This window comes from Bactrocera oleae, chromosome 6, assembly GCF_042242935.1.
Source record: "Bactrocera oleae isolate idBacOlea1 chromosome 6, idBacOlea1, whole genome shotgun sequence".
NCBI classification, from domain to species: domain Eukaryota; kingdom Metazoa; phylum Arthropoda; class Insecta; order Diptera; family Tephritidae; genus Bactrocera; species Bactrocera oleae.
This window is the reverse complement of record NC_091540.1, coordinates 2,793,959-2,821,303: the sequence shown is the minus strand read 5'-3', so window position 1 is coordinate 2,821,303 and position 27,345 is coordinate 2,793,959. Positions and strand designations below refer to the sequence as shown.

Genomic DNA, 27,345 nt, shown 5'->3' with positions numbered 1-27,345 from the left:
CCAACATAACCTCCAACCACTTTCATCAATCATTACTGTTTCTAGCTTCTTTCTATGCAATCTCTTGGCATTATAACTACTCAACGCGCACACTGTGCCACGCCGCAACCGGAATTAAGCACAATACGACCGCTGAGGTGATGGCATACTTCGTCGATGGCGCGCAAAACGAAACACCACAAGAATAAAAAAACAAAGAGCACCATAGCCAGTAAGGGCCAACAACACAAACAGGTAACGTAGTCCTTACCCCACAACAACAACAGCACACCGCGTGTTGGAAACTAGTTAGCAGGCCGATTTTCTATTGCGCCCCTCTTCGACCACCCGGCCACGTTTTGTACCGAGGCATGAAACATCAACCTGACTTGGCAGGTCTCTTTTATGACTACCAACTGCAAGTCGTTCGAACTCTACATTCTAAGCAACTCGCCAAAGGAGCCGACTAGCTGCCCAACCGACCGACCGACCGTATGTCCTGGGCGCAGGCCAACAACCAACAGGCCCAAGCATGCTAGGCGCACAATTTCAAAATCATTCCGACCGGCAAAGTCAGTAGACGCCACACAAGTTGAAAGCGGCCCGTCAAAATCGGACGCGTGAAACTCATAAAAGTGCAGTGCGTAATTTTTTCAAGTGTGTTTAAATTACTTTCGAAATTAAATTTCGCACTGCAGTATAATACAACAACAACAACACGAATAATGAATTTAATAATTTGTGTCTTGAATTAATTAAAACTATGTGCAGAATTTTGTCGCCAGCACGAAATTTTATGAACACTTTAGTGCACCACAACAACAACATTATGAACAACAACAAAAATATTTTCAATAATAGTTGTAAAATATAAACGCTGCATCTGGCACAGTGTTTCAAGTGTCATTAACCCGTTATTTGTGTGTAATGTGCAAAGTGTGTAGAAAACCCTCTGGAACTGAGTGCGCCGTGTGAGTAAGGACGTTAACGGTACTCGGATGTGTAAGCGTGAAAAGTGGGCGTGCATATCTGCAATTTGCAATCAAATGTTTGGTATGAGTATGTGCCATTTTGTCCGCACAACAATAATAACAACATAATTAGGTAGTACAATTAGTTTGGGTAAAGGAACGGCTTCATTAAACGGACATTGCTCGGCTATATGCATATGTTTTTGTGGCAGAACGCCCACTTATTCATACAATTGAATATGGAAAGAAAACAGGAAAGTGGACTTCTGAATTTTACTTCATCATAATGAGGAACAAATTATCGGTAACCTGACTGGGTGGAACAACGAAATTTATTTTCGATGAAATTTAAAAAATAATATTAAAAAAAAATTTAGGCTGAGAGAAAAAAGTTCTTAGCTTAGTTAACTGTCATAATTATTTTAGAATTTCATAGCTCTGCTACTGCATATTGTCTCTAACTGATGGTATTTTTTCATTAAAAGCAAATAAAAAAGCTACCTCCACAAATCCAAAAAATTTCTTACAAGAACTTTGATAGGACAGTTAGTATGGCATAGTGACTCGATCTGAAATTTTTTTTCGGAGATTGCATTGCTGACTTAAATCTCGGCAAATGAAATTTTTTTCCATACAAGGGCTTGATTCCGATTGTTCAGTTTGTATGGCAAATATTTTTAGATAATAATATATGCCAAATTTCGTAAAGATATATCGTCAACTGAAAAAGTTTTCAATACAAGTTCTTAATTCCGATAGTTCAATTTGCATAACTGCCACATGCTATAGTGGTCCAATATCGTCCATTCCGTTAAATGATCAGCTGTTTGATGCGAAACTGATGGGTGACATTTCCTTTTTACAAATATCGTGAGCCTGTTCAGGGTATAACAATTGTTATCGTTAAAGCCGAATCAGCTAAATTCGTAAGTATTACAAAATCAAATATAAAATTCCGACGGATAAAAAATCGAAGATAACAGAATATGCTTTTTGCAATGCGGGTAACAGTAAATGTTTAAATTTCAGGATAGTACTTCTAACTAATGAATAAGCAAAGTTATCTATTACTTCAAATCAGCTGTATGCTTATTGTGTTTGCTTCAAAAATGTCTTGGTTTGTGGAGATTATGTAAAGTAAGAACATTAGAGAAAAGGTATAATTGGTCTCGTAAAGTCTATGTTAGACCGTTAATTTTTCTATTTATTTCTGTCTTATGGAACAATTCGTATTCTTCTTTTAATATGGTGATGAAAACAGTTCAAAAATGTTGAGATACGAAATGAACAAAAACAAGGTCCAGCCATAATTATATATAAGATCCTTCTCCTAAGGACTTCAGGCTAAAAACTGTGAATTTCACAAAGTAGGTTGCTACCACCAAAAAGCATACACCGGCCTTCAAAACTTGATCATAAAGATTTATAAGCTAAAGTTAACTTGCGAAAGAAAAAGAAGAAAAAATCTGAAAGAGACAGAATGGCATGTAGAGATAGAGAAAAAGATGTAGGTGGAGAGAGAAAGAGATATTTAGAGAGAGATAAATAGATATATAGAGAGAGAGAAAAAGAAGGAGAGAGAGAAGTGGAGAATTAAAGTGCGGCGAAAATATGGTCAAGTATTGGCAAAACTAAAGTAACTCAAACTCAAGATCATATTTCAAAAATATGTTGGTTGCTATTTGAAGGAATATAAAAAAATTAATTTGAAGCAGACGTCCTTCATTTAACAAATTTTTTTTAAATAAACACTAAATTAATATACATTTTTGCTTTTTAAAATTTTTATTTAGGTTAGTCTTCCTTAGGATCTTTTAACCATATATCGGTTTGTAACTAGGTATACTGCGAATATGTAAACTAATTAATACTGATTTAAAAAAATCATTGGACTATAAGTGAGCAAATAAGAACTAAAAAATTAAAACATGAAGATTCTCAAAAACTAAATTAACTATATTTTACCATCCATTTATGCAAATTTAAAACGAAATAACGGTTAACTCTAATAACAGTAGCTCACAGCGCCATCTGGCGTACTTTAGTGCCAGTTGTACCTCTGTTAAAAATATACTAATATTTCAGATTTAACTTAGTAAAATTTGCATAAGCATGAAACAACACAAGCAACACCAACTGCACTGTCAACGTCAACGCCATCGTCGGCATCAGCGTACTTAATCACAGTAATAAACCGAGAATTGACTCAAACACAAGAAGGCATTTTTGAGTTTTGCCACTCAAAAACGTTTAAAAACTTGCTGAAGACCAAACACACCAACAAAACACAAATCACCTACAGCGAGGTAATAACACATACATATGTATATCCATTAATTTATGTGTATGTAAGTACGTATGTGTTTGTGCTCAAGTGATTTGCATGGCCACAGGGACACAGTGAAAGTGTTGCTGTGGGAAATGCTAAAGAAAACGTGAAAGGCCAAAAAAACACAGTACAGTGGAAAATAACTGTAGGGGAAAAGCAACAAAGTAACTGTGCAACGGAAGTAAAAATAAAAAGTGAAAGAAAAAACGAAAAAATATACTCGCCTGAAGGGGCAACGAATTTTATACAAACAGAATACAAAAAGCTATAAACAATTTTAAAAAACAAATAAAAAATTTGAAAATTTTAATTTAAAAGATATATAACTTGTAAAAAAAAAGTAAAAAAGCTAAAAAATATTTGTATAATTTTATTTTATTATATAATTTTTCAATTATAAACATAAAAAAACATAAAACCGTTTCAACGCCAAGGCTTGGCAAGCAATTTTCAGCGACAACAAATAATATACAACACCAAACACAAGCTTTCAAAGCCAACCAAACACAAGCAAAGTCTCTCAGGCGCTGATTTCACGCCTCTCACCAAACACACCATTGCTTAATAAAGTAAAAACTGAAATAAAACAGCAACAAAAACACTCAAAGGAGCAAAAATACAACAACAATAAATAATAGTAAGATAAGCAAAAACAACAATACAATATTAAAGCCAGCTAATAGATTACGCTCATTTAAGCACCTGCGAGCGGCACTCTCTTTGTATAAATCGCTCGTATTTATTTACGCTTCGGGGCCACAACAACAACAACGGAAAATAGAGTGAGTTAAGGAATTTCTTAGCTCAGCTTCCTATAAAAATTAGACACCCTCAACTAGCTAGAGCTAAAGTGAGACTAGTAATGGCTAGCAAAAAGAGAGGAAGCAATTAGAAACAAAGTATAATAATTAGTGCTAAAAAGAGACTATAAAGCGAGAAAAGTAAGTGAAACAGACACTTTCGCTGCTGCGCGTGCAATCTTGAGAGTGAAAGTGGACTTAATAAAAAGTGAGCGTAATAGCTTTCCTCACAAGACGTTTGAGAAAAAGTGAGAGTGGCAAAAAATTAGACTAGAACTTACAAAGTTTGAGTCCGAGAACACACTTCGCATTTCTTTTGCGTTCGTGTGGGTGTGCGAAAACAATTACAACTACAACAACAGAAAATTTCTTCAAACAACTTCAAACGCAATGTCCGCCAACGAGGCTGGGGACGGCGCTGCTGAGGCTAACGAGTCAGCGCCTTCGCCTTCGCCGGCACCTTCACCAGCGCCAGCAACAGCAACAACGTCATCACCACCACCAACAGCACCGCCGACGCAGCAGCAACAGCAGCCACCAACAGCTATGGACGATGGCAATGTAACGGCACAAATTAGTTCTGCTGCACAGTTCGAAGGTGGCGTTTCAACATACGGTACGGTCAAACAGTTTAACGAGACGAATAATAACAACAGCAACAATACTAATTATACGAAATCGAACGGCTATCAGCATAGTCCGAATAATCATTATAACAACAACAACAACAGCGATAATAATTTTGATAACACTAGCAGTCCACTAAAAAGTCAACAGCAACCACGTGGTGTGGGCCGTGAGACCAGCTTTCATCCCATACAACAGCATCATTTACGTCAAGCGGAGGACAGTGATAATGAAGATTACGAGCTGCAAGGCGCTACTGGTGGCTTGAGCGGTGCACCGATTGGTGATTATTGGCAACAACGTAACGGTATTGTCGGCGCACCGGCTAGCGGACGTCAAAGTCGCGCTCTAAGTCCAACATACATCGATAATATGAGTGAGAATTCGGAGCAACCACCCGTAGTGCCACTCGTACGCTCCAAATCCCGGCCAGAGTTATCGTCCAATGCGCATTTGAATTCCGCAATGAGCGCCGCTAGTCGCTACAATAATCTCTCGTACTGGAAGGCGCGTCGTGTGGTCTTCTATCGCAATGGGGATCCCTTCTTTCCGGGCGTGGAGTTGCGTTATCGTCCCGGTCGTGATATCACCTCGTTGGATAGTTTGTTGGATAAGATTTCGCCGAAAATGGATTTGCCGCGTGGCGCCCGTTATGTATTCTCGATGGACGGTGATCGCAAGTATCACTTGGATGAGCTTGAAGATGGTGCTTCCTATGTGGTGTCCTCGTTCAAGGCGTTCAAGGTGAGTACGCAGACGTTTTTCACCATAATTATGAAAGCATGTGTGTGTGTGCCGTGGTGGTTCAAATATAGTTTCGTCTGGCATATGTGACTGTATGTTGACCTCGTCGTTATCCACATTAACCTACTCTAATTTACTGCTTAATACTCGCGCATATATCAAACAGCGGGTTCCCGAAAGTTAACTCAACTCAACTCAACTTAAATTTTGTTGTTTTTTCTCCAATTTTTCTTCGTGCTTATAATTTATGGCGTGTTTTGAGGGCACTTTTTGTTTTGCATTGCAAATATTGGTGTTAATTAAAAGAAATTCAGAGGAACTAAAAACGTCTAATATATATATATGGCTGGTATGATATAGTGCTTGTATGTAATGGCCTGTATATGCCAAGCCAACTCTAACTGGAGCAGTTCACGAAAATCACGAAATCAATAAAATTTGAATATTTTGTTTTTGTATTGTTTTGTTCTTACATTTTATACAAGTACTTGTACTTATTTTACTTTCATTCACACCCACTTTTGTGGTTACTATCACAAGCGTCCACTTGACCGGTCTCGGCCGCATTCTCTGTTCAACTATGGAATTCCTTTTCCCAATTCCTTTTCTCCTCTACTTTTACGAACAATTTGTTGTTGCTTATTACATTATTTTGTTTTGACCACAGTGTACCGTAAGCCCGTCGACTCTTGGTCCTTCGTCGTCGAGCATGCTGAAATTGCACTTGCATGCCACATTTAGTAGCCCTTGAAGAGAATTTCTTAACCGGTACGCGATGTACACTGGGGGAAACTTAATGAGCGAAAAATTTTTGCATTCAATCATTACATGAATAAACTTCTTGCTTTCTTGTTGAACCATAAACTCGAGTTTATTGACTATTGCGGGGTTTGCTATTAAACACTACTCACAAACACGGGTTTAACAATACAGAAATATAATTTAACTTACCTTCAACTAAATACAAAGAAATAATTTAAGTCACCATAATTCATGCTTAGAGTTTATGAAGATGTGTAGTTATAAAAATACAAGTCTGTATGTGACTAAATTTAACCTCGATTTTGAAAAATTTAGAGGCATTAAGTTTTTTTTGAGTCGTGAAGGCCCAATGAAATGAAATGAAAGTTGCCTTAAAAGACAAAACCCTAAACACGACAGAGTTTCTGACACTAACTGGAGTACTATATAGTATTGTCGACATTAAGTTTAAAATTGATCAATGTGCCCTTCCGTTAGCGAGATAGGTAATATTAAAGTAGAGGTCACTTTTGGTTATTAAATAGCTAATCGGGTCTTGTGACTAAAATATGATAGTCATTTATTCGAGGAATTACTTTGTTTAATATCAGTCACATGTTATGCTCGTATACACCTAAATTGTTATTACTTGAAGTAGTCGAAAACATTTACGCTTTTACTTTGAGATATAGACAGTGATCCTTCCTAAATTTTTTGCCATTAAGTAGAAATCGGCAATAATTTATACTTATTGAAATGACATTTGACAAAATACTTTTTTTACGAAAAAACTTAAAGTGAAAACAAAACAAAAATGTATATAACAATAAAAAATTGTTTCTGAAGTTGCTTTTTAAAGTTCTTCGAAATATCGCTAATTTAGAAATATAACCGAATAGAGTTGCCACTTATCACGCAGAAAATACTGAGCAAACTATTACTCAACAATAGTCAGATGTAGTGGATCTAATATAGCCTTCTGAAACGCTTTTGGGATGATTTTATATACACAATATTATGGAATAGAGTTTCCAACTATCGGAAATTATAAAAATCTTTCAGACTAATTATTATAATAAAAACAAATAAAATCAAAAAGAAGCCCTCAATTTATATATTTTTTGGATTAGAGTTGCCATCTATCAGAATACATATAAAAATTTAAAATATTATAAAATTATTAATATAATAAAGACTTTTAAATAGAAGCCCTTTATCAAGATATTTTTCGGAATAAAGTTGCCGTCTATCAGAAATTATAAAAAATATTATAACATTATAATTACAATAAAAACTTCTTAATTGCATTAATTTAATTCATATTTTAGAATAGAGAGGCCACCGATTGTAATGTATAAATTTTTTTTTAAGTACTTAACGTATTAAGTATGTTGTACGGTATTGTTTTCAAAAAGTTAAAAGTAAAATTTAAAGATTATTTAAAAATATTAAAATAAATTTCCACATTACCGATGTGATAAATATTTTTTTATGACAAATACTTTTTTCACCTTTTTTTCATTTATTTATCGTTTGCCGCGTCGAGAGAGGGCTACCTCACGAAAAAAAGTTCAATGTGTTGCTTACTTTTTGAAAATTATAAAAATTCTGTTCAAATAATTTTTTCTCAGTGTAGCCTTACATTCCACCCATTTTACTCGGCAATTTCGCACAACTGTGTTACTTATTATTTTATTTCTTTCTTAGCGGCCACTTACTTTGCTGTGATTCTTAAAACCAACAAGCAGTAAAAATGTCACTACCACCATTACAACAGCAAGACAAGCAAGAACAACAACAGTAATATAACAATAAAAAACATGAACCCACCACAGCACAATATGCCAATGAAAAATGAGAAAAAGAGGAAGAAACATTCAAAATTTCGTTGGTTTGAGTGCCGGGTTCGCAATATTTGATTAAAAGAAAGGGTAGGCGAGCAATAGTTGACTCGTTGAGCGTGTGAATTAGAAGGTTGGCGATTGCCTTAAAGCACTAAAACAACAACACGATAGCTTTTACAAGCGCTACATACGAAATCCAGTGAGTTGCTGGTTTCAAGGAGCATGTGGCAAGTGTTGCCAATACATTTGTGTGTGGAAACGTGAGAGTTGGAGAGTGCAGTTAGTTGAGTGCGTGAGTCCATATAATATTGCTCTTTTATTGCAGCATGAGAGTGTGAGCGCAGGGGAGATGGCACTATTTTACACTTAATATTATGAAACTCGCACGCAAATCCAAACAATTAGTTTCCAAAACTTCCGAACGCGACTATGGTCCGCGGATCCACCATATGGCAGTCGTCACCGACTTAGTTTACCGCAGAAGTGGGTCACCATCATATTATACGCTACACCCTGCGGATATCGTCGTCTGTATAACGCAATTCATTGCGACCAAACACTCACATAGACACACATACGACTCAATCAGACTCATTTCGTTTCTTTTCGAGTCCGTTACTCTACATCCTCTGGATTTGTGTGTTGAAGTTTCAAGTCATTTTAGCTTGCCGTCGAAGGAGCTGTAGCCACGTTTTAATTGCTCTCTTACTTTGCTGGTCTTTTGTCGAAGAGTTTTGCTTTTATTTGCTTCCTATTTGCTTTTACCGCTATGCCAACGGTGATTTCATTTTCATTGGCCATAAAGTAATTATCGACTATTAGATTGTAAATTAAAATACTCACATTACAACCTGTTGTTTGTTGGTTTTCTTCATTTTCATGCTGATGCAAGAACTTGTAGAATATTTTGCTTACTAATTGACTTAGTGGTGCTACAGTGGAACAGTGGGGCAAAACGAAGGTAAAAGTATTACACCAAAACTATAGTACCCTTCATAAATAAAAATTATTCCAAAGCAGAGCTTGATTTTGATCGGCCAGTTTGTATGACAGCTAAATGCTATAGCGGTGCGCTCTGAACATTTTGTTCGGAGGTTGTAGCGTTGGCTTAGGCTATAATCCATGCCAGTTTTCGTGAAAATATATTGTCAAATAAAAAAGTTTTTCACACAAGTATGCTAATAGACGGAAGCCTTTATATCCTTTGCAGAGAGAAAACTTAATTAAGGAGATATTTTATTGCTTAAACTCATGAATTTGATTGAAGAGGTACAGGCCTTAGTTTCCTAGCCTTCAGTAAAGCCGTGCCATAATCAACCGCACTTTTTCGATAGTCTATGATGGTTCACAGTTTACTTCATTATCAGAATCCTTAACCCAACTGACATCGTGCTGGGAACGAACTGCATTCCCGTTTTCCTCTTGCATTCTAGCACTGGACCTATAGACCTCGCATTTGCTTAGCAGGCGTTGGTCAATGATAGCTTCTGTGCGACTGCCAAATTCTTCTGGTCTAGAGTAGAACACATACTAACTACTTGCTCTCAGCATGGTTCATCTTGCCTCTTCTTATTTCTTCTTGTTCAATAGGCATCCATACGGTAAGGCTAAATAGGAAGGTGAGCTTTTCTCCTTCATTGACAAGGTCGAAATATCGCGGCAGTCATACTTTCATCCGACCAGAAGAGATAGCCCAGTCTTCATGACTTCACTACAATTTCAAAGACTCGTCAACTACACAATAATTCAAAATTGTCCCACTATGCATCATAGTTTTTTTCATTCTCACTTTTGCTCTGACTTTCAAGCAAGTCCTAACTATTAGTAGAAGTAATACCTATACAAACATACCATATGGTATATGTATATAACTACAAGTTCACTAGAAATGAGCAATTCGTGTAGTCAAGCAAGAGGATGACCACTCTGGGTACCAGGCAAGTATATAAGTATGTACAGCGGAGAAGGTAGAACTATTTTATGGATAAAGTTTAATATGTTCTATTACTCAGATATGAGTTGTAATAAAGGGTGAGCCATATAATTGCTTATCTCCGAATTTACTGCGCTGATTTTAGTTTAATACAAGTATTATATCAGTTTCTTTTTAACGAGTGTACAAAGAACGCTGAAACTGTTTGCTTTTTGTTTTTGCGAGCGAAATTAAATATTTTTCGAGTTACACGAATAATATATTGTCCGTACTATAACAGACAGTCGAAAAAATATCACATATTGACAAAATGACGGAAAAGTGAAAAAAAATTGAATTTACCCAAAATTTTTATCGTTTTTGGCGTGCTAATTTTAATTTTTGATCACATAAAAAACTGATTTTCATTTCACGCCGAACTTTATACAGAATATGTAGAATAATTTGATAGTGATTGAATCATTTGTCTCCAAGTAATTACTCAAGCAAATTAAGAAAATTCTGTTTTAAGAAACAGCGATACAGTGATAAGCTGTGACTCAAAAAGGATTTGAGATATTGATAAAATTTAAGTATGTTATTTTTAAAGGCACAATCTATCGAAATATAAATAAATCGATTTTTTTTTTTAATTTCACACTACGTATGCCTCTTAAAGTTAGCTGATAACGAAAAAGGGTACTTTCAGCTATAAAGCCCATCGCCCGACAATAAACTCTTATATCTAGATAAAACAGATGTACTTTACTTGTTTTATTTGTGATTTTCGGACTACCCGTTACACAGAAACTACATTAACCGTAACATATATTCATAGCACAACATTCAAATATCAACTTACATGCAAACGTTTATACACACATACCTACATAAAGTTTAGAAATATTCTCCACTCCGATTTATTGCATTTACATGATTTTGCGCGTGTACATTTTATGTCGGAATATATGTATATATATATATATATGTATATCGTATATAAGCATGTCAGTTGTGGGATTTTTTGCTTCCCTTTTGGTTATGTTGAAATTAAGTTATAAAAATGAGTGCTTGTGCGAAATAATATGCAAATGGTCCTGTGCAAGTTTATGATAACATTTCCAAATGCACACTCACTAAAATATATATACAGCAAACATACACACATGCGCCCTATCAAAGCAAACTAAAATTGCTTTACAATTTTTTTCCATGAAATGTGAGCAATACTTTTAATTGGGTTTATTTGTCTGCGTATAATTAAAATCGAAAGAGAAAATAGCACACAGAATATGACAAATCAAAGCGGCAGGATTTCAAAGGAGATGGCAAAGCGATCAAACTATTTGTGAGCGGAAAGGTTTTTCTACGAAATGCGGAGCAATTTATAGTGTTAAAGGTCATTGCGCAGTTGTAGTTTGCATTTCAGATATTATTATTTTAGAATTTAAAACTTTTGAGTGTCTCTCGAAATTATATAATTTAATATAAATAAGATTTTAAAGAGCTTTTATGAAATAAGCTTTCATTCTGAATATTAAAGTTATCATTTCTTTGAAAAATTTAATCCCAGAAAATATCACACCACTTGGATTCATTACTAGACAAACTGTACCACTTTGATAACCTCTCCTGGCTGTTTGACTCTTAAAAAGACATTGATTTGACATTTTAAAAGACAATCCGAGCTCTACAAAATGTTTTTATTATTAATATAATATTGAAATAACCTTGCTTAATATTGAGTAGTGTTGCCTAAAGTACAAGTCATTTTTATCTCCGGGTGTAGGAAAATTTCAAATTTTTTCGAAATTAATCGATTGCGCAATCATGTTTTATGGCAAAGTTATTATTTTACTGAAAACTTTATAAGAATATAACGGTAAATAGTCGATTTTATGGTTGCTTCTACAAAAATATCAGGAATTATCGAAATTGATCGAATTTCAAAGATTTATCGAAAGTAATCGTTTTTTTATCGTCCTTCCTGGTTAGATTTCCTTCCTGGTTAAATTACTGCATTACTCAAAAGTTTCTAAGCACCGTGCATTAAAAATTAAATTATTTAGCTTCGATTACGATACATTTGAAAATTTATCGGAATTACTCGATTTTATCAATGTATTAGCTAGTGTGATTGCTGGTTCATTATAACTTTAATTCCCAAAAACTAAATAGTAAATTTTATTCACGAATTCATAGCAAACTCAACTTATCAAAATAATCGGTTTTACGGCAAATTTTATAGTTTATCGAAATTAATCGATTTAACCGATTAATCATGTTTCTTTGAGGGTTCATTTTTATACACTACCAACATGATTTTAATAGAATTTTTCCAAGTCCTAAGCAAAAAATAGTAAACTTTACGCTGAATTTTAAGGAAAATTTCGATATTTACCGCAATTAATCGATAGTGCCAGCGTGTTTCCCGGTAAAACTATTGTTTTACTGTCTTTCAGCTTTCCTAAGCCGCAACCCCCAAATACGAAATATTATGTTTGAAATAATCGAAATTTTAAAAATATATCGATAATAACGCTATCAGTTTTCCTGAAAAGGATTATTCCTTTATATGAACCCTCCTAAGTGTCACGCAATAAATTTTACATTTTATTGTTTTGTGTCATTATATTTGCTGCTGGAATCAATAATTTATTCAAACTTTCCTAAATCGCAAGCTCTAATAGTAAATTTAATTTTCGAAATTCGATATTAATTGATTATATACTTGTATCTTGCTGAAAATAATAATATTCTATTCGAACTTCCTTAAGCCAAAATCACTAAATATTACATTTCATGGTTGATTTTGTAATGAATATTTATATAATATTATTATTCGATTGTGTCATCACAATTACCAAATTTACTGCAAAATAGGCATATCATAGTTAAAAACTCCCTTGCAAACAAAAAGTCAAACCGAATATCATAATATCTCAAACTTTTTCAAAGTCAAAGAACAAGCAAGCGAGCGAAAAACGTTACCTGTCAAGTGCCGCACGTGCCACAACACATCAACACAAGCGCACGTAAAGAAACTTCACACACTTCTCATGCATGTGGCTATGTCAATGTAAATGGAACATTGGCCCACTTTTGACTTCCTTTCTTGTGCGTCAACGGACAGAAACAGCAAAAAACCTCGAACCACGATAACCATAAATTCCAATTGAGTTGAAACCTTGCTGCGTGTGAGCGCCAAGTAATGAAGAGAGCGATGGTGCAAGAGTGTTGCAAACGGAAGCCTTTCGATTTCACTTTTTACTGCCACTACGCTGCTATCAGCAACGCTGACAGCGCTGTCAGAGCGTTGACGCAAGTCGCCGACAGCAACGCAATCCGTCGACAAGCCACTCAAGTGGATAAGGGCAAGCCGGTGAGCAGGCAAGCAGGCGAACAGACAGGTAGGTAGGTAGACAGACGCTGGTTTGTGCCACAATTAGCGCACTCACAAAGGCTTTTCTGCACGCAAAGTCCCGTTGTAGCGGCCGTAGCATACAAGTAGGCTCGCAGCTATTGCGCTTATGGCATTTCGTCGCTTTTGTGGATGTTCACTTCGTCACGCCAAAAGGCATTTATTTTACCAGCGAAAAATCAGCAGAAGCAAATGTGGCATGTGGCAGGTGGCAGTAGGATTACAGGGTGTAGCTTGCACTTTAAGTGATTGCCTTAAGGTTAATTGTCGGATTATGTTTTACGAAAGACGACTCGTTCTTGTTGTTGTTATATTTGTTGCCACTAACGATGATTGTGGCTGCCTGCCACTTACAACTGAGTATCCGTTGCTTTGCTTCGGTAGAAAATTGTTTGCCACAACGCCAACTAATCAACTCATATTGCACTCAAATTACAACAACAGCAACTGTAGAGCCAGCAACAACAAGTGAGGCCTCTAATGTCATTAGCGCCAAAGCTTATAACAAGCTTATGACCTAGCGCTTAAAACCCAAAGGCATATTTTATTAAAACAAATTCGCCGTTAATGGAACTCACTCCCCCAATATCATCTTTGCACTCAGCTACAGAGCCCCCGCTTCTTCTCCAACCTTCAACTGCACTTTGTCTAACTGATTACCTGTTTGCTGATCCTACTTGCACTGATTGCATGTTGGCCTGATTGCCTAAATGCAGTGCCCGAGCAGGGCTGGGCTGTGCAGCGCTCGTTAATTCTCTTCTCTCCCACACTCTCCTGTATAACGTCGTTGTAGAGTCAATAATTACTGCAATTTTTAAATATCACGCAGTCGCCTGTGATTGCGCTGCACCTTTATTGTGGCAAATTAAGGAATTCATTTAAATATGCAAAAATTAAAGCAGTCGCTTTGAATCACTTCGACGCCGGAAGCGCTTTCATGGAAAATCACTTGTGTATGTTAGTGGGGTGGTGGCGAGCTAGGAAGAGCGTGGTAGAGGTACTGAACATATTAAAAGACCATTCATAATATCTAGAAGCATGCTAGGCAATGCATACTTGTATTCAATGAATGACTTGCCTGCCTCGTATAGGGTTGCCAGTTTTTTGAACTAAAATTTGAACCCCGTAAAATTGCATTGCTGCTTCACTCAAGTCAAGGCGATATCCAACAAAAGCTTCTCTCACAGCGCTCGCAAAATTTTACAACCTATTGGCTTAAGACCACTTATTGCATTATATAATATTATATATATGATCTATAAGACAAGCGTATAGACTAAGAGTGAGAAGCAACGAATATGCGGAACTTAATAATTAATACGGATATTGGGCCCAAGATTTCACTTTTCAAGTTCTATACCATCGACTTAGAAGTTCTGCATATAGCTGATGTTAATATACATTTCTTTGTTTTTGTGAACTTAATTCTGAGAAATACTTCGTCGATGGCAGTCTCGACATCTGCTACCAAGTAATTGGATAGTAACCGCATTTACTCGATGCAGATGATAAGGTTGGACCGACTTTACTCGGTCTATACTGAACAGGGGGTACCACGTGAAGTTGGAAATTGGATGGCATAGACTATACATTCGTTCTACCAATCTTGGTTTATTTTGTGTAATTTGGATTCGGATTTTTTAGTATAAATCGTTGTTAATTTTATAGAAATTATACTAATACAACTATTTAGTGCTTTTCATAGATATATAATGAATCGCAGAGAGTATATCAATAATTAGATTAGGCCGACTTCGTAAAGAATCAGTGAATAAAAATCATAAGGTATTTTAAAGACTTTGAACCTTCAGAGAACTTAAGAATAACTTTAGAATGATTTTATATAATCTGGACTAAGTTATGACACTGAATCAAGTTTGGCGTCTTTGTGAAGATTATTCGTTTATGAAGCCAAGATTCAAGTGGTCTTCTTTTAAATTATTCTTCTTACTGAAAAAATCTAAACTCTTCTCTTACTAGTCTTACTGCAAAATAATCTTCAATTCCCTATTCAATCCAAAGCAATAAAAATATGGCAACACTCGTATTGCATTTGCAGCAACGCACCTACTTCCTGGTTCATTGATGGATTCACTTGCATATTATTGCCCTGAATTCCCCTCTTCCATTAAAACTATTAAGCCGTAGTAAATACATTGACTACCGTTAGCAATTGAGAGCACTAGCACAAGGTTATTGGCATAGGCGCAACGGGCAAGAAACAAAAGCTTATCCAAGTTAATGGTAGGTCAAGTATATGAAAGGTGCGACATCAAAATTGAGTGACGCTGATTTTGGAAGTGAGAAAAATGACTTTTACCCAACAGGAGGCAAGCAACAGGGGCCCAAACGTATTAATTGAGGCACGGTAGAACAGCAATGGAGGTGTAGGTAAGGTAGTGGTTTGCCATGCAGTTGCATTAAAGGCAATCATATAGGTGTGTAAATGTGCAAAAGGCGGAGCGTTTGGCCAATTACGCGCATAGCAAGGATTTCAGGAATGGCGTAAGGCTCGAGGTGAATTTTTGAGTGCGCCTTTAAAAGCACAAATTGCGTTATAATTGAATTGCAGGCAAAGCGATTTCAAAAAAATCAAACAAATAACCCAATAACGAGCGCACACGAAAAAGGTAAAATACAGCGAAAGCAAGCGCTTCAGGTGAAAAGTGCAGCGTGCGAGCACAAAAACAGCTGTAAAGTTAATTGTCGCGTTTTAAGTTGGCAACTACACGCACTCAACTGGCTAACATGATTTACAATGCATTGCTAATTATACGCTCTGTTGTTGCAACAGTTGTTGTAGTTCTTCTTGTTGTTTGGCGCTTTTAATCATAGCTTGTTGTAGTTGCAATGCGCTAACGTCAACACTTATTACGCGAATGCACGCATCGCTCGTGGCAGCGTAGTGTTTGTATGTGCACTGGCCTAGCTTTAGGCGCCGCAATAAGGTTGGTAGGATGAGGAGGAGTTAGAGAAAATGAAAACATTAATAACAATAATAATAAACGTGATTTTTGCGCGTAAAATAGCCAACGCAACAAGGTCAATTTCAGGCGATTATTTGGATGCACACAGCCATTTTTTACGTGGAAATGAGTAATTAAGTTGCCTACTTTTAGGCGGTTTATGATATATTGGGTGCGTTGTTTATATTCAGCAGCAAATTGGTACATAAAGCGCCTTTTAAAGAATAAAGAGCCTAAACATTTAAAATTAATTATGAAATATATTATAGCGAGCGGAAAAGGTCGAAACTAGCATACTACCAGATTTCTAGTTAGAGCTGGACGCTGAAATAGTCTAAAATAAATGTTATAGGAAACTTAAGATTAAACTTGGAACATTAGGCAAACCTCTCCCCACAATCATAACTTAACCAAATTCTGTCAGCGTTTTCATGTAGAGTGGAAAGAAGAAGGTTGTTACTAAATAACTGAGATCTTTGGTTAGTTTTTGTATTAGCGGCAAAAAAGAACGCTGACGTAATTAAAAGGAAAGTTGTCGAGTTAACAGAATTTGGCTGTATAAAAACCAGAGCCCGCCATGATTACATAGACCCGACTGTCATAGGAACTTGGGCCAGTCTTTCACCACAATAGGGTGGACAAAATTACGGAACGACAAAATAGAAAGGATCTTGTTAATTAATTTAAAATAATCGGTTTCACCGAGACCCGAAGGAAGGTTGTCTGCAGCTGGTAACGGACCAGACGGAAGGTCAAAACTCGCTATATATAAAAGCTCAACGGCGGCCTCCAAACCGATATGACCGAAGCCTTTCTTCGCAGTTATTCCACACACCAATATGGGAGAATTTCGGAAAGATGAAAAGGCGAAAAGGCATTGTCAATGGCAGTAAATATTTGTCTTTGACAGGCAAAGCTATTTCTGGAAGAATACAGTATGAAAATGTAGGAATAAATATGCACAACACGAATAGATATTTGACACCATAAAGGCGGTTTTGCGATATTGCATCGAAAATGATAGGGCTATTGATAGTGATTTTTATCATATGAAATTACCCATTAATCTTTCAAAGAAGATAGTTCAACGAGATGATATTTAATGGCTATATACACATACACACAAACAAGAAAGCTCATTTTAAGCACCCAAAAGCACAGCATGTATGACCGAACTACAACCACTCGCTTCTAACCTCATTTTTGTTCAATTCTTTTGGGCACTTCTGCTTGCTACCACATACACCTGTACCATTGAAAATATCTACACATCCACACATGGATGTGCTACATATACATACATCAGTGCGACAGGTCATGATTTACGACCCACTTGTCGAGTCAAGCATCGGGTAAACAAGATTAAATACAGGACAAGCGACTTTGCGGCTCCATGACAATGATGATGCCTGCCAATTGGTTTGCGCACTTTGTTATTTATGAGTGTGGCTAACTGCTAGTAAAGTTCTACACATGTAGTTGTTACTGTTGTTGCTTGTTAACAAACATTACACTCGTAAAGCTTGTGCTTAGCTCTCATTATAGTTTTGTAATTATTGCTATAGACTTAAGCACTTTCTTGGACGCAATATGCTTAACTTTTTCAAGCAAGAAACTCTCGTGTGTATGGAGATGAATGTTCTGGTTTGCAAAAACTTGTCTGCTATTGTTGCACATATGATGTAGAGTGTAAAATGGAGATCTATCCAGCTCCTAATCCTAAAAAAAAAGGATACGTTCAGCTCAAAATTATTTTCCCCAAAGAAATGAAGTTCTGTCAATATTATTGTAGAACGAAATCTTAGGTATGTTCTAAAATTCCACTTATAACGGAATAGTTTTATTTTTGTTTTAAATACCAAAATCTCGAATTTCCAAATTTAACAAATTGTATAGAATAATAAGAAAGTTATTTAATTACTAAAATTTGACACTAGTTAGTTACTAAGGTAACAGAAACTGTCCTAAAAACGCAAAGCAAAGGCATCAAAGATAGAAACTAATACATATAAACATAAGCTTCCCCTGGTAATATTACTGAGACAACTTCTGTGCAACAGCTACTTTGAGACGCTACATTCAAACAGACACACACGGGCTTACCTCCCCTTCTTTTGGCATGCAGCACTAATTGGTATGAGTTATGTATGGACAAATGCATATGTATGCAGAGGCAAGCATGCGTGCAACAAGCTGCATATTCGCACACCTGCAGCATACTGAGCGTATGTGTGAACAAATTTGCTTGCACTCGCATGCCAATTTGTTTAAGCATATACAGGAATGAGACAAACACACAAGCATACAAACTAATGTGCATAAATAAATAAATGTTAAGACAAATGTATGCATGAGCATGAAATATATGTATGTATGTATGTATGTGTGCATCTACCATCAGTGCATCAGTCGAGCATAACGTATGTGCGTGTAATCTACTCAGCAACAGCTGTTCGGGCCAAGCACGCACTTACACACTTATATATGTATGATTATGTAGGAGAACATGAGTGCGTACGGAAATAATTGTTATTGTTTTTGACAATTGCTGTCGGTGAATGTAGCTAAGGCTTGTTGCAATTGCTGTGGCAAGCAATATGCTCATATCAGCTGGCTTTGTTGTTGTACATATTGTAGTGACACATTTGGAGACATGCTATACGATTGTCACTGTAGCTAGCTCTAGGCAAATTTCGCTATTAATGCTTAGTCTGTGTGCGCTATTTGCATGTGTATGCAACGTTGCAGGTGGAAGTGATTTTGTGCAGCACGCAAATGAATTGTCCGACTAATTTGGTCAAGCAAAATTTATTGTGCTCATATGAATGCTTATTTATATATCTTTAAGAGCTATATAATGTACATATGTACATACATACATACGTCTATATATATAACGCTTAGATAGCAATTTAGACGATAGAAAAATTAAATTTTAATACTTTTGAGGAGCAAAATTGTGGGTTTCTTCCTTTGGAAAGTTTTTACTTTTATAGAAATATTTTACAGTTGTTATTTTACAGTTTTGAATGAAATGTTTTATTTATTTTAGAAATTAATTTTTAATTTCATAATTTATGCAAATATTTGAGAAAAGATTTTTGGAGACCATTTTTATATGTATATATTTGAAAAAAAAATTAAAATGAACATAAATAAATTTTTTGGGAAAATAATTTTAAATGTTTTAATTGAATTTTTTTTTTAATCTTAAAAGTATTTTAGACAATTTTTTTTTCTAAAATTAAATTACATTTTGGGAAATTTCTTATAATTTTAAAAAATATTTTTGGACAAAATGTTGAAAAAACCAAGTTTTTAGAAAATCAATTTTTTTTATAGTTTTTAAAAATGTTTCTGCATTAATTTTTGGAAAATCAATTTTTAAGAACAACATTTTCATTTTTTGGAATTCTTTTATTATTTTTAAAAATATTTTTAGACAGGCGCACATCTTGCATTATTCGAGCTTCAATTATATTTAATGCTCTCTATGAAAACAAAAAACGCAAATCAGGTTTTTTATTAGTTTCTCTGACTTTGTATGATAGGGACTTAAGTCTCGAAAAAGTACTATTGCTATGTTTGAATCATATTTTACAATAACTACTTTCTTTGTTTTTAGAATACAAAAATTTCTTTGCAATTACTTTTAATTAAATTTATGAATTTTTATTGATTTTGATGGACGTATTTATAATTACTTTATATTATTAATTCTACAGATTCCCATACTTTTTCTTTGAAATCAATTTTTTTCTTATTTTTGTAGCTTTTTCAACGTTCACTTTAATAAAATGATGTTACCGTGATTTTTAATGCGATTTTAAATAATTAAACTTTAAACTTTTTCAATGTGCCCATTTGCTGAATATTGCTTTTTTCGTTGTTTTTCGCAATTATTGAAGAACTTCGCCGCTAACAATTGCGTAATTTTCGCTAGCATTCGACGAATCAATTGGCGCTTGTTTGCTTAAATGCGTGAGCGTGTGCAACTGTATATGAGTGTGTATGCGTGTATATGGCACTGAGAATGTTATTTTTCAATACACCTTTGTTGTTGTTCACTTGCCTGCTTTTGTTATTTGTAAAGGATTTTTACAATGCATTTTTAATTGTTGCACGTATGCCAGCCAGCAGTAGCAGTATTACGTGCCAATCAGTTGGATGTTTATGCAGCAACAGCAGAAATCAATGAAAACATGCGGTCGAACAGGCAAACACAAATCGCATTGCATATGATTGTATGGTATATACCATATATATATGTATATATAGGCATACGTATACCTAGTATATATCTGCATACATACATACTTAACTATAACCGAAAAAGTTGACCATATTGATAGGCTGGTTATATTTTCGCAACACACTCACATGGTTGCCACAATTATTTTTCGACGAATTTGATTAACGGTATTAAGCCGAAAAAAGTAAGAAAATAAAAAAAGTGAACTCTCGTTGTACCGACGCTATAATACCCTTCACAAATAAAAAAAAAATTATATATCTAAGAACTTGATTTCCATTTCTTTGATCGGTCAGTTTTTATGGCAGCTTTGTGTTCTATTCGTCAGATCTGAACCACTTGTTCTAAGATTATAGCGTTGCCTTAGATAATAATTCACACCAAATTTCTTGGAGATACCTTTTCAAATAAAAAAGTTTTCCATATAAGGACTTGAGTTAGACTGATCAGTTTGTATGGCAGCTATAGTGATTTCATATCGACTGATCTTACATATGAACTCCTTCTAGAAAGAAAATGACGTGATAAAAATTTCAAATCGTCATTTCAAAAACTGGGGGACTAGTTCACGTATATACAGACAGAAGGATTTGGCTAAATCAACTCAGGTCGTCACACTGGGCTTTTATATATATGTACCTGACGTTTCATTCTGGGTGTTACAAACTACGTGGCAAGCTTAATATACCCTATTCAGGGTATAAAAAATGCATACAGTTACGCCAAAAAATAAGACTGAAATAATTACAAAAGCAAAATAATCCCGTACGTCAGCTTGTTTCAAGTGCTATAAGCTCGCAAATACCGTTGCGTCAACCACACCATTAATTGCAACAATTTGCTGCAATAAAAGCTTTGCAAAGTGGCCGTGTTGGAATACCGCACCACGCGCTTATACGTGCAACGAACACACATATACACTTACACACCCATACACACATACATATATACTCTTTATTTAAAGAGCGCTTACTGTGGCTGCGCTTGCCATTTGTCAACTTTCAACCTTTTTGAAAGGTCCTCGGCGGCACCCCTCGCCTTGTCGTCTCATCATTCATGCAACTGAAATACTTTTTGTTGACGCAAATTTGCCGCCATTTTTCGCTCTGCAATGAAATTTGCCTTGCCCCCACATACGACAATTAATTGTTGTTATTTTGCTTGTTGTATTTTTGTTTTCCCTTTTTTTTATTTTTGCTTTCTTTTTTTGTTTTTATTTTCTTTTTATTGTTGTTTTAGCATTTGTATTTGCTTTCGCTTGCTTTTTATTATATTTTCTGCCCTCTTTATTGCAGTAGTTATTACCCACTATGAATTGCATAAAAATTGCACTGATTTATGAGCGCTTTTTCCAATTCAATAACTGCTTGCTGTCGCACCTTTTTTTGCTTGATTTATTTCGTTTTTTACTTTTGCTATGAATTATTAAGATTTTTTATGTCTTTACGTTTTTTTCATGCATAATTTATTACCTTCGCTTTAGTTGGGATTTTAAAATAATTTTTCAATCTTGCCACACAGTTTCAGCCTAATTGCAGTAATAAATTTGATTTAGTTGTTTATTTTGTTTCAAACTATCTGTACTTGCATTTTTTGTAATTGTTATTATTTAATTCATTAAATTTTCTGTATATGTGATGTCATAATTTACGGTGAGTCTATACAATATATATAATTTTTTTCAATGATTCCGTTATGAAAACTATGCTTTATTTACAAGTATGTCCCATTTTATTATGGTATACCCAGAGTTAACGATATTTCGAATAGCACTCTACTGCTTCAAAAAAACTATTGTACGAAGCTCCTGATCTTAATATCGATTTTATATTGCCCTATTTGGTAATAATCTAAAGATGAGTTGAATTGGAACACTTAAGAATCTACGAAAAGCCATCATCATGGAAGCCTGAGATTAACTTTGGCTTAGTTCAGGTATTGTTAATTGGCCAGCAGTGGTGCTGTTTAAGAATCTGGCTGAAATTATTATATAACAAAAAATACTTAACAACTCTCAAAATGATGTTGCATCAAACAAATTTATGTCCCAACTGATTGTTTATTTTATCTATTCTCTAATATTTAATCATCTCTTATGCCTTGTTATCTATCCTCTCTCTATTGTCCCTTAAATTCTTATCCTTCGCAAATATGCAAATTTTATTCAAGAGAAATTCTTATGCAATAATGATTTACATTCCTTTTCATGATTTTTTTCTTTCCTCCTTTAGCACATTCCTGTCATTTTATCCTGTTAAAAATGGTTCAAATTCATTTGTTTATTGTTCTTCTTCACACCCACTTTAATTTTTATTCGCAATGCGGCAATAAATTTTATGTCCTTTTTATATTTTTTATTAAACCTTTAACTGCTATCGTTTTTGTTGTGCGAATTCCCACGCATTCAACCGCCATCATTAAACCACACCAACCGCCATTTGTCACCACAATGACGCCATTAAAAAAAAAATAAGCGAACGCTCGACTGGCCTTCGGTTGGAAATCTGCGTACTGATTTAATTGCCCAATCAATGCGGGAACATACAACGATTGGTGTCGTGGTGAGGGATAGAAGGGTATAATACTATCTGAGCTCATCTTGTTTGGGTTTGAGAAGGTACATTGCTTGCAGATTTTCTTGTGTATTGCATATAATCGTATATGTCTGCATATATTCATGTATGTGTGATATTAAGAAATTGTAGGTTATTTTTGATTTAAGGAAGTAGTAATATACAGCTTTTAGGTAATGTTAAGATACATATTATTTTGTGTGAAGCAATATGATGTGATCTAGGTTCGATTTCTTGAATGTGATGTATATCGCATGACTGTATATAATGTGATCTGGTACCGATTAATAGTTAAAACCGTGATTTATATTTTCTTTGTATGTCATATAAATACCATAGTTTTGTGTAATATGGTTTTAGAATTACATTTCTCTAAAGTGGTGTATTTTGATGATATGTGACGTGTGATGTTATAATATAATACAATGCGATTTAGTATTATGACTTGCGGTTGTGCGAAATGGTTCAATCCAGTTTTATTTATAAAAATTTATGGTGTACAGGTGTTAATTAATATAATAAACATTCTTATATTATTAGGTATATGTTACGCGATGTGATGTGATATCATGTCATGTGACATAAGAAGTTTGCGAGAAATAATTTCTCGCACTGTATTGAATATCTTTCTCGATCCCGCAAATAACCAAGAAGTGATGCTCGATAGTTGAGATATGTGTTAGAATCATATATAAGACCGGGAGTACTCTAATCTTTAACAGTCCATATTAAAATGTTCCTTAAAATAGTTTCCCTCTCATTATTCTTCTCTCTCGCTTATTCGAACCCGCAAATAACCAAAAAGTGAGGCTCGATCATTAAGATTTTAGGATCATATTTAAAACAAAGTGCTCTCATCTAGGATGATAAAAATTTTCTGGAAATAATTGCTTATACTAGTTTAACCTTCTTGTTAAAAGCCGAATCTGTCAACTTGGGAATAAACCAAAAACCATGAGTGAAAGCTTAACTTTTAAACTGGAAAAATTGTCTTCAATTTTGACATCTATCGAAGGATTCCATAAAACAAATATCTTTTTAAGTCTTTTGGATCATTGTCGATCAAATCAGTAAACCAAAAAAACAAATATAATAACTTAAATTACAGTCAATAATATTGTAATTTTTCAAAGATAATAATTATAATAAATAATAAATATTCCTTTACTTTACTCTCAATTTTTTATTCATAGTAATTTTTCATTGGCTTCTTTTTTTACAAAAAATGTAATTGACTATTTGGCCATTAAAACACTAACGGACAAAGAATTATATTTGCTGTTCGAGCATTTATTTGAAAGTTACGTAATCAAAACATTCAACAATAAATTTCAAAGTACATTGACGTCAACACAATCGCTGTGGTGGCCCGAAATGGCGCTGAGCTACTGACATTTTAACTTGTCATTTCAAAAGAGACAACAAACAAAAAACTATGATACAACAAGGAAAGGCAACAATAAGACTAAAAAAAAACCATAAAATAGAACATAGAAAATTTACCAAGCCGGAAAAAACGTCATACAACAAAAAAACTGTACAACGAGGGTTTATAAAATATGGACAACGAATGGATTTTTTCCAAAAAAATACCAAAAAATTCCAAAAGATATATGTTTATACGACTTGTAGGTGGGATAATTCTTAATACATATTATGATCGGTTCAAAACTTCTATTTTATATGTTTCCATGTATTGTCTAATTTCTTTGTTATTCCGAGTGTCTTTTGATTTCACTTATTTGTCATATACTCCATATAAGCATTTTCCAGTATTCCACTACCCAATTTAATAAATTCTACATAGTAGCTATAACTTTCACTTTTTGTCTCTCCCTTTCGACCGGAAGTCGATTTTATGTCACTTTGTCTCTGTTAACAACTTTCACTGCTACCAACTGCCGGCACTGGTCTACCTAACACGTCAATAAGCCTGAAGCAATTTGCGAATTGTGACATCGCATGAAAATCAAATGAGCATAAATTAAGTTGACGTACACTCATAATAACCCAGTGTCAAAGTGGCGAGGTGTTTAGTTGAAGTTAGACACTATATGGACTTGCTTCTGATAACTTATTTTGGAACAGTGAATACTGAAAGCTATTGATGACTAATATAGTTGAATTTAGCAGTAATTATATACTATAGAATAGAGAAGAAATGTCCTCACTTGGAAGATAGTAGTATTTTTTAACAGTTCTGCAACAAATCGCTTATGTTCTAAAATCCCTACTTATGGTGCCATAACTTTATTTACATAATGCAAAACTTAATAATAAAAAATTAACCAGTCAAACTGGAAACTTTTTTGTCAGGGAGTCAAGAGGAAAATAAAAAATAAATAGAAAACAGCTTTGGAAAGAAAAAATAATTTTATTAATATTAACGCAACTATATGGTTTTAAAGTCACGTATTTTTCTGATATTCAGCGTTATAAGTAACAGCAGAGAACAAAAAAACTGTGAATTAAAAGTTGTAATCTTTAAACACTTGAAAGTGAGGTTAGTTTAATATACTCTAAATCATGAGCCGTCAGCCACTAATACCTTAGATGTTTCGAATAACTGTACACAGAAGAAATTTGCATATATGGCTGTGGTAATGGATCCATTTTTTTACAATCCGATGCAAAAACAATTTGTGATAATCTAATGCCTTCTAAAATGACTGCAAATCAACTATATTAAAGATGTCGAGCTCGGGACTACTTGCGACTAACAATAATTGAGGTTAGCTATATGTAGTAGTACAATAAGATGGACTCTATGGTTCCAACGATATACCCGCACAATGATACAATATTTCTGTGAATACAATGCCAGCATATATCAGCTTCACTTTCTGTGATGACTTTAATATCAGAAGTTGGATCTATTTGGTGTCAAAAGTGTTAACATAACCTCACAAATTCTTCTAGGTATAAGTAAAACTTACGCTACATACTACTGGGTGAACTACTACTACTACTCGGAGAATACATGTGTGCGAATTTCTGAAATATTTATAAACATACCGCTATCTAACGGTAACACAAAGTGAATGTCGCTTTTCCTGCGCTGACAATATTCATAAAACGTGCAACATTTGAACAACAACTTAATGTTAAGTGGAAACGTAGACAACAACAGCAATAAGGAAGCAAGCAAACAAACAAACAAACATGAAATGCGATTCATGAAATGTGGCTCAAACGGAAATGCAATGCCATCCAAGCTGTCGTCAACACAACGGTATATGTATGTGTTTGTACAGCAAGATAGCATTATCACCATATGTAGGTATGTATGTGTGTATGTATGCTACAAATAGCGCATGTTATTGTCGTCAACGTCATTATTGTCATTATGGTATAGCGAATGACCGGTAAGCGGTGAGTGGCAGGTAAGTAGACTTGCTAACGAAAACGTAACAACGGTGTGACGTAGCACAAGGTACATACATACATCACATACTGCCTGTCCATAAACCGCAGTACGCCGGCCGCATGCCACAGTCCGCAGTGCGAAATGTCGCTTGGGCATAGACCCCAATTTGAGCCTAGACTACAGCAAGGATAATGGCTAAAGAGTTAACGTTAGCATGTTAATGCCTTTGTGTATATGTATGTCTGTAGGTGTGTTTGTGATTCGCGCCGTTTGGTTTATGCTTCCGCCGTTTTCCGGTCATAATATGTCTCCGCCAAACAAAAATCCTTTAAGCCCCATACACTTTGTGCTGGCGTCACTCCCCACAAACTGGCTCGTGTGTAACTGCATTTCAGTTGGAAAAGTTGCGCTCACTTTCCACACATGCGCACACTTACACATACATATTTGTGGCACTGTTAACACTGCCACATCCGCCGCATGCACGTTGCACTGGACATCATCGTCTTCACCTCCCTTATGACGAACCTCATCAGCTTCATTATCACGAACCGCTCAGCACCTCGATTAGCTGCGCACCGCTTTGGTCATGTGCACTCACCGTTATGTGTCGCTGCGTCAGTTGCCCATCGTCCTTGTCGCTTCGCAGTGTGCCGCGTTTGCGTTCAAACTTTTGACTGACTGACACAAATTTTTCGGCACGACGACTCCATTGGGTCGCCGTCAAGTGTGGTTGGTTCGCATCGCATATACGCAACGGTACATTGTGACAGCGCGCGTGTTCGTTTCTGTTTTTCGGGAGCGAAAGGAACAGAATTT

The 27,345-nt window shown here is 35.2% G+C and overlaps 1 protein-coding gene across 1 annotated transcript in view; it reads left to right on the top strand.

Moving 5' to 3' along the window:
* The first annotated feature begins 4,591 nt into the window (after positions 1–4,591).
* DCX-EMAP (Doublecortin-domain-containing echinoderm-microtubule-associated protein) overlaps positions 4,592–27,345 on the top strand; it is a 76,907-nt gene continuing 54,153 nt past the window's right edge. The window contains exon 1 of the mRNA XM_070111354.1: positions 4,592–5,450. Coding sequence (XP_069967455.1) covers positions 4,626–5,450 — 825 coding nt within the window. The 5' untranslated portion in view covers positions 4,592–4,625. The remainder of the gene's footprint in view (positions 5,451–27,345) is intronic.